The sequence below is a fragment of the Cynoglossus semilaevis genome, chromosome 11 (genome assembly GCF_000523025.1).
Source record: "Cynoglossus semilaevis isolate Cse_v1.0 chromosome 11, Cse_v1.0, whole genome shotgun sequence".
Lineage (NCBI taxonomy): Eukaryota > Metazoa > Chordata > Actinopteri > Pleuronectiformes > Cynoglossidae > Cynoglossus > Cynoglossus semilaevis.
In genome coordinates, this window is record NC_024317.1 from 1442537 (window position 1) to 1450586 (window position 8050).

The 8050-nt window shown below is 45.5% G+C and overlaps 2 protein-coding genes and 1 long non-coding RNA gene across 5 annotated transcripts in view; 1 reads left to right on the plus strand and 2 right to left on the minus strand.

Annotated features, from left to right (window-relative positions):
- LOC103385738 (SLIT-ROBO Rho GTPase-activating protein 3-like) overlaps nt 1-836 on the minus strand; it is a 36263-nt gene extending 35427 nt beyond the window's left edge. Inside the window, exon 1 of one of the 3 annotated variants that reach the window (XM_008319711.3) lies at nt 38-742. In XM_008319711.3, the coding sequence (XP_008317933.1) occupies nt 38-104 (67 nt within the window). In that variant the 5' untranslated portion in view covers nt 105-742. Of the gene's footprint in view, nt 1-37 lie in introns of all 3 variants that reach the window. The other 2 variants (XM_008319712.3, XM_025060489.1) reach the window with 2 other exon arrangements.
- Nucleotides 837-2433: 1597 nt separating this feature from the next.
- The window catches only part of ptgis (prostaglandin I2 (prostacyclin) synthase), a 6472-nt gene continuing 855 nt past the window's right edge, over nt 2434-8050 (plus strand). Inside the window, exons 1-9 of the mRNA XM_008319710.3 lie at nt 2434-2896; nt 3138-3261; nt 3607-3782; nt 3860-4006; nt 4114-4220; nt 4345-4535; nt 7250-7388; nt 7567-7748; nt 7937-8050. The exon at nt 7937-8050 is cut by the window's right edge and continues 27 nt beyond it. Of these exons, the coding sequence (XP_008317932.1) occupies nt 2835-2896; nt 3138-3261; nt 3607-3782; nt 3860-4006; nt 4114-4220; nt 4345-4535; nt 7250-7388; nt 7567-7748; nt 7937-8050 (1242 nt within the window). The 5' untranslated portion in view covers nt 2434-2834. The remainder of the gene's footprint in view (nt 2897-3137; nt 3262-3606; nt 3783-3859; nt 4007-4113; nt 4221-4344; nt 4536-7249; nt 7389-7566; nt 7749-7936) is intronic.
- LOC112487788 (uncharacterized) overlaps nt 5268-8050 on the minus strand; it is a 3420-nt gene continuing 637 nt past the window's right edge. Inside the window, exons 2-3 of the long non-coding RNA XR_003051210.1 lie at nt 6178-6243; nt 5268-6111 (exon numbers count right to left, since the gene is read on the minus strand). This is a non-coding gene — a long non-coding RNA (uncharacterized LOC112487788). The remainder of the gene's footprint in view (nt 6112-6177; nt 6244-8050) is intronic.

An 8050-nucleotide genomic window follows, 5' to 3' on the forward strand; every position in this document is an offset into this window, starting at 1 on the left:
CAATAGTGCACATCGATCAGGCCTGCACGTCACCCACCTTTGACTTGAGTCTCATATTCGGCAATAATCTCTTTGTCCTTCTTCACTCTCGCCTGAGATGACATTTTGGAGCGCGGGAGGGAGGCAGGCTCGTGCAGTCCTCAGGGAAGGAGAATCGGCGTCTCAGTTGCCACAATGCAGCGTTGGCGCCGTCAGCCTGCAGCCAGTGGAGCAGCAGCAGCGATCAGACGTCAGCGACCATCCTCCCTCCGACCGCAGCCTCGACTCAACTTCACGGATCTCTGCTTGGGTTTTGGCTGTGATTTGTTGTTTGGTTTTTGTTTTTTTTAAACGCAGCAGTGGTGCGTTCAGGGCGCCGTCGATAATCTCCGTCGCTCTCTCACTCTCTCACTCACCACCTCCTCCTCCAACACTCCTCTTCTTGTCCTCCAGGAGGAGCAGGAGTCCGCAGATGATCCGAGAGCAGGTCACGTGTGGTGAACATTTCAGCCCCAGGACCGAGGAGAGCGGTGACGGACACGGCGGTGATGTCCGGCCTGGCTGACCCTCCGTGTGTCTGCAAGTTCAACGCTGCTGCTGCTGCTGCTGCTGCAGGGAAGCCTGAATGGATCCAAAGTCAACGTCAGGCTCCTCCCACCGCCCCCTCCCCTCTTTTCCTCCCCTCACCACTTTTCTCCTTACGGCGTGATTTAAGGCTCTGGTTACAGTTCAACGCAACTCGAGATTTTTTTTTTTCGACGTATTTTCTCGACTAATCGATTAAATGGCCTTTCAGTCATAAAACACAAATTCAGCCAAATATTTGTTTCCCAAAAAGAAAACAGTATTTTTTTAAAATAATCACTAGGTGGATAATTATAGGCCTGGATGTTTTGAGTGAATTACAATTATATTTAAAAATAAATAAATAAAAGATTTGTTGTGTGATTTAATAATGGTTTTTTTTTCTTTGTCTGGGTTTGTGACTTATACTCAGGTGTAATTTAAAGATTAAAATATATAATTTCACGTGTTCGATATCTTCGCACTGACAGCCGCTAGAGGGCGACATTTACTCCGGTGTGACTTACAGTCCTGAGAATATGGTACACACATACATACATGTGATTTTAATGTTTTGTATAAAAAAAAACAAGTCATTAAAACAATTTACTGACCTAAAAAAAAAAATAAAATAAAATCACACAACGTTTAAGGACGGACTTCTGCAGAGCTACTGCACCATGAAGTGCTGACCTGTGACCCTGTCGTTGGGGTCGGAGCCTGAAGGAGCATGAAGGGAGAGTTGAGCACAACTTTCCCGCTGAGGAACGTTTTAATCATCGTCTCAGTTCTCTGCAGGTCTGTGGGCTGAGAACTGACTGTCTGTCGGTCTGTGACAGGAGACACACTGGTGGCCTAACGTGCAGCCCAGACTGTGGGCTCCTGAGAAAAGGTCAGTGAACAAAGTTGTGGTGAATTTTTTTTTAAAAAAAAGGTCCTGGGAATTAAAGTATATCATCGACATAAACTGACATAAAGTACGGAGTAAAGTCAGTGGATTACTCCTCGTTCAGGATTACAATAATGATGTAAATTACAGTTGTAATTTACGAGACAGACGCACAACTATTTTATAAATATTACTACGTCAATCACCCAGTTTGTGGTTGAAGTTGACTAATATATTCACATATTTGGTGGTGACTGGTTTTGCTTTATCTTTCACTAGAAGTTACGCAATCAAACAGCGTGACTAATAGTGATTAGTCACCTGTCTTAAAAGATCTAAATCATGTTCAAGTCACTGCACATCATTTCCCCTCGATCTAAGATCTTAGACAGATTAGCCTTAAGAACAATGTAGAGGAAGCAGGCAGATAAAAAAAAAATCACAACTCTGGATTTAAAACTCAAAACTCTGACCTGATTAAGAGACGACCGATCTGCAGTCCTACATGCCTCGTCAGAAATGGGCATTATTAATTATTATTATTATTATTATACCAATTCTACAACATCGATTTTACAACAACCAGTTCGGTGTAAAAGTATCTACCGATTGTTGTGTTTTGCTAAATCACGTTTCAATCTGAGACAGTGACTTTAAGTCAGTTACTGCCCTCTGCTGGTGGCATTAAAAATGTCACTTTTCTTCATGTTAAACAGCGCAACTGATTATAATTCACATTTGGGACTTTAAAAAAAAACATCGACTGCCGAGTCGTGTTTTAAAATAGTAACGTGATTTTAAAATGATACTAATAAGTATTGATACAATATAATCAATGATAATTATCATAATAAACTTTAAACTGTTTGAGAAAAAAAGTCACCTCATTGTTTGGTCATTTTGTGTCGTTTCGCAACGTAAACTCACTGTTTGTGACACACACAAAAAAAATCGCCAGAGGAACTGAATGTTACATTCACGCCTAACCTGACTATGAAACCTGAGTTCGCGGTGATGTCACGTCACTGTCACGCATCATAGTACACAACCTCATTATTATACACACACACACACCGCACGCTTTTGTTCGAGCTTTGACCGACCTCACATTCTATTTACTATGTAGAGATTTAGGGAAATCGAAACCGTCGTGTTGTTTTAAGTCACTTCTTCGCGTGTGACTCTCCGTGGACTTCGCAGACTGACTCCGCGGTGAGTGAGTGTCACTGTGCGCTGCAGAGCAGAGTGTGGTGCAACAGCTCGGCTCCCGGGCCACACCTTCCTCTGTTTCCAGGCAGCGGTTAAACCTGAACCAGGCCCACAGATATATAAGGGAGTTGCCAGCAGCTATGGTGAATACTGCTCTGTGTGGGACAGGAAGGAGATCGCACTCTTCAGAACCATGTTCTGGACCATAATCTTACTGCTCACGATACTGGTTCTGCTCTGCACCACCCGAACAAGGTAAAGTCACGGTGACACTGGTGATTCAAGGCTGTTCAAGGTGGATTTTTTGTAAAACTCTTTTTTACAGAGTTGAAGCAGTGACGGTTTCTGATGCTTTCCTGTTTGTTGTTGTTGTTGTTGTTTTTAACTTAATTCATTAACTAAAAAAAAAACAAAACAAAACCCAGAAGCTTGACGTTAGATGTATCGACGCTGTCACACACTGTGGCGGTCATTTTTATTTCGTACCTGACGACAGACAAAAGAATGAGCCGCCCCTGGACAAGGGTCTGATCCCGTGGCTGGGCCACGCGCTGGAGTTCAAAAAAGATGTTGCGGCGTTTCTGGTCCGGATGAAGAAAAAACACGGGGACATTTTCACAGTGAGTTTCAAACTCGTCTTGTTTACATTTTGTCCATATTAACCTTTTGCCGATATCCAGCAATATTCCGATATTAACCGATACCGACGTAGCGGGACAGTGGTGATCTGGTGGTTAAAGAAATCAAGTGCAGTGTTTTGCAATTATTTTCTGCAATTGAACTATTATTAGAAAACATCATTTGGCGAAACCCAGGCATTGCGTTAAAACCCACAACAACTCTTACAGATGTTACATAAATATGCTAATACCGGGCCGATAATATCGGACCTCCCTAATAATAAATGATACAAAATGAGAAGAAATGTGAGCAGCGCCACCTACATTACAATGTCGTGTCCTCAGGTCTGTCTGGCTGGTAATTATGTGACGGTGCTGTTGGACCCCCATTCCTTTGATGCAGTGATAAATGACACCACGGCTCTGGACTACAGTCTCCTCAGAGACAAACTCCTCAGAAGAATCTTCAGTCTGCAGCTGTCAGAGCTCAGACCGGTGGAGGAGAGGAAGTGGATGGAGCAGTGAGTAACACTTTGACAACAGCAGCTGCTGAATTATAAACACAACAACATGATCTGTTTTCCTGGGAATTCCTCAGGCATTTCAACGGCCTCTGTTTGTCTGAGCTGAGAACTTCCATGAACGTTCACCTCCGGACCCTGCTGCTCGGTGACCACCAGGACTGCGGCCCCTCGGGCTGGAAGAATGTTGGTCTTTACAGCCTGTGTCACAGCCTCCTCTTCAGGTAACGGTCGGAGTTACAGCTCGTCTTCAGATTTAGTTTTTAGAGAGACCTTGTTGACCTTGTTGACCTTGTTGACCTTGTTGACCCTGTTGTCTGGACTTTGTTAGGGCCGGGTATCTCACGCTGTTCGAGAGGAAAGACAACGACGCCGCTGTCCACCAGGAGTTCCTCAGGTTCGACAGTCTCCTCACCGACGTGGCTCGTTCACGCAGTCGTGAGTCAAAGCACACAATAACAAAAAAAAATAAAAAATGTTTTCATTTGACTTTGAGTTTCTTCACCGTGCTGGGGGGGGTGGGTCTATCTTTGACTCTTTCTGCACGACTCGTCTCGTGAAGAGGTGCCCAAGGCCTTCACCTCCTCCCGGGAGCAACTGTGGAAGATGCTAAGATGTGCTGAGAGGAGGAGGAGGAGCGGAGCGGCGGAGGAGAGCAGCTGGCAGCAGAGCTACCACCGCTTCCTGCAGCAGCAGAGAGCGGGAGCGGAGACACAGACCAGAGCCTCGCTGCTGCAGCTGTGGACGACGCAGGTGAGGCCCTCACTGTCTTCCCCTTTCCCATGCAAATATCAAACCGCAAACACACACACACACACATCAGGCCGAGCGAGGTATATCTCCACACCCAGTCCACATGCCTGAATTCCACTCCACGGCGCTGTCTTAGCCAAACATTCAACCAGAGATTCAGAGGCGATTATTTGATTCCTCCTCAGCAAAGTGACAAGTTCTGACTCGCACGCTGCACTTCTGATCGTGTGGATCAGACACCGTGACATCCGGTTGTTTTGATTAACGACACCTTTGCAAGAGTTACTTCTACATCCTCTTTTGGTTTGCGTCACAGTTTCAATCATGTCTTTCTAGAAACTAGTCAGTCAGTCAGTCAGGCAGTCAGTCAGTCAGTCAGTCAGTGAGTGAGTCAGTCAGTCAGTCAGCCAGTCAGCCAGTCAGTCAGTCAGTCAGTGAGTGAGTCAGTCAGTCAGTCAGCCAGTCAGCCAGTCAGTCAGTCAGCCAGCCAGTCAGTCAGTCAGTGAGTCAGAAAAACAGTCAGCCAGTCAGTTAGTTAGTAGTCAGTCAGTCAATCAGCCAGTCAGTCAGTCAGTCAGCCAGTCAGACAGACAGCCAGTCAGTCAGTCAGTCAGACAGACAGCCAGTCAGTCAGTCAGTCAGACAGACAGTCAGTCAGTCAGCCAGTCAGACAGACAGCCAGTCAGTCAGCCAGTCAGTCAGCCAGCCAGTCAGTCAGTCAGTGAGTCAGACAAACAGTCAGCCAGTCAGTTAGTTAGTAGTCAGTCAGTCAGTCAGTCAGCCAGTCAGTCAGTCAGTCAGTCAGTCAGTTGTTGACTCAGTTGTTGACTTGGACAAATGTAACCTCTTCATTAGTGAAGCCTCGTGGGAACTTTGTTCACAGTTGGAAGCGTTCCCTGTCGAGCTCGTTGTTAAACGAACCTTAACGGGCCCCCGCCCCACGAGCCACGCTGTGACAGGCTTCACTGTTAAATTAAAAAAAAAAATATCAGTGAAGCATTTTGTATGAACCACTTTCTTTGTTTGATTAGAAACAACAGCTCGTACATATTTTAAGACGCAGTCAGCGACTGGAATGTTCTCTGCACATAGTATAAACAGTTCCACTACCAGGGAAAAACCAACAGAGGGCAGCATCACTGTCTTGTAAAATCTTTGAATTCAAATAGCTGTTTGTGTGCTGTAATAAAAATACAAATATATATATATATGTTATAGGATCACATCCCTGAAATACTGCAGTGGATATCACACATGCCTTACAAGCAGAAGGTTCTAGGTTCGAGCCCTAGTGGAAATTTATACTCCATCTACCTCGTGTAATTTGCATTAGATAAAAATGTAAATGTAGAGTCTGAATAACACGTGTGGACAGAGGTTCCTGTTATACAACAACGTGTCTCACTAGTCCTGTCACTGACAACACAGTGTCATTGCCCTGTGCTGCCAGCAGGGGGAGATCACAGGCTGTTGTTGTGTCTCAGGTCTCCTCTTCATCTCTCCAGCCTTCTGTTGACTCACCGACGCCTCAGACCTGAACGTTCGACCACAGCACTGCAGCCTGGAGAACCCGTACCTGGACAAACAGCGTTTGTTAGGGTTTCAGCAGATTCACTGCAACACAAAGACAAAGATCGCTCACCGTCGCGTTAGCAGCCGGGGCCGTAGGTGCTCACCGTCTACGTCTGGCACCGAAAGTGGGACGCCACTGCAGAGAACAGGGGGATTAGATGTGAGGTGGAGGGAACGCAGCTCATATATTTCTAATGTGCAGAGTGAAATGCAGATTTCAAATATCTGCTCTGAGCCGACCGTCGGCTCATTGTGAACGCTGCCCCACCTGGAGATTTCTGTTCTGGTTCTATCTGCAAACAATCAATGCTATTGACCCGACACAAAGACGAACAGGAGTGATTCAGGACTGACTTTTGTTCCAGAGAAAATGACTAATGTGTTGTTCCAATATAATCCCTGCCGATATCGCAAAACCAACAGAGGATAGAACAGAACAGAACAGAACAGAACAGAGCAGAGCAGAGCAGAGCAGAGCAGAACAGAACAGAACAGAACAGAAGAGAACAGAACAGAACAGAACAGAACAGAAGAGAACAGAACAGAACAGAACAGAACAGAGCAGAGCAGAGCAGAGCAGAGCAGAACAGAACAGAACAGAACAGAAAAGAACAGAACAGAACAGAACAGAACAAAATCTAATGATGTCACAGTTTGAATCTTGGGCCCGTTTAGTTGAACACAACGGCTGATAAACTCCCAGGAATTGAAGAAAGACACACTCCAAGATCAGAGAACAGCTCTGAGTCTCTTTCTTTTACTTTTTACTGCCATTTGCTGCCACCTAGAGGACTAGTATTTAAGTGTTCTGCCTGTCACTCTTGCGTATTCGAACAAAGACATCTTGTTAGCTGTAAATAAACGATAGTTGTCAGACTAATTACCGTATTTTCCGGACTGTAAGTTGCTCCAGAGTATTAGTCATACCAGTGCCCTCTAGTGGCTGTCAGTGTAAAAATAACAAACATGAAAATACATATTTTAATTTATCAGTCGCACCTGCGTTTAAGTCGCAAACTCAACCAAAGGATGAAAAAAAGTGCGACTTATAGTCCGTAAAATACAATAAGTGGAACTTTATTTATTGGACACCTATTGGAGAAGACGTGAACTCATAGACAAAACACCCGCTTCTGTTGCAGTGTAACGTGGGACCTGCTGCTTTTTGGCTTCTGGGCTACCTGCTCACTCACCCTGAGGCCATGGATGCTGTCAGGTCAGAGGTCAGGCACTTCACCGACCAGGACGATTACCTACGACAGTCCAAGACTCCCGTCTTTGGTACGTACGATCAGAACTCCAGCCAAATACAGAAAAAAATATTTCATATTTCGCAATGTTGATTCATCTCAATTAATCGATATTGATCACGATCACAAACAAAACCACATTGCAAGCACTGATTCAGCCAACTCTGACCTCGTCTACTCTGGCCTGCTGGCCGTTTTCATTTCCACAGATAGCACTCTGAGCGAGACGCTGCGGCTCACGGCGGCCGTGATGATAAAGAGGGCCGTGCTGCAGGACAAGACGCTGCGCATGGCCAGTGGACAGGAATACCAGCTGAGACAGGGAGACATCGTCTGTCTGTTCCCCCTCCTCAGCCCCCAGATGGACCCAGAGATACATCGAGACCCACAGGTACGCAGGACGATCGCAGTACTGCAGCCAATAAGAGTTCTCTTCTCTGTTTCTGTGTCACGTTGAAAATTCCAGTGAAAACTGAGTGAAAACTCCAGGTTTGAGTTTAAGGCTCTACAGTTAGCGTAGCATAGTTAGCTGCTTTCTTTTTTTTTAGTAACTACCGTTTTAATTCCTCTTCCTAACAGATCTTCAAGTACGACCGCTTCCTCGGTAAAGATAAGGACGCTTTCTACAAGGGCAACAGAAGGTTGAAGTACTACACCATGCCCTGGGGCGCGGGCCGCAACATGTGCAGCGGG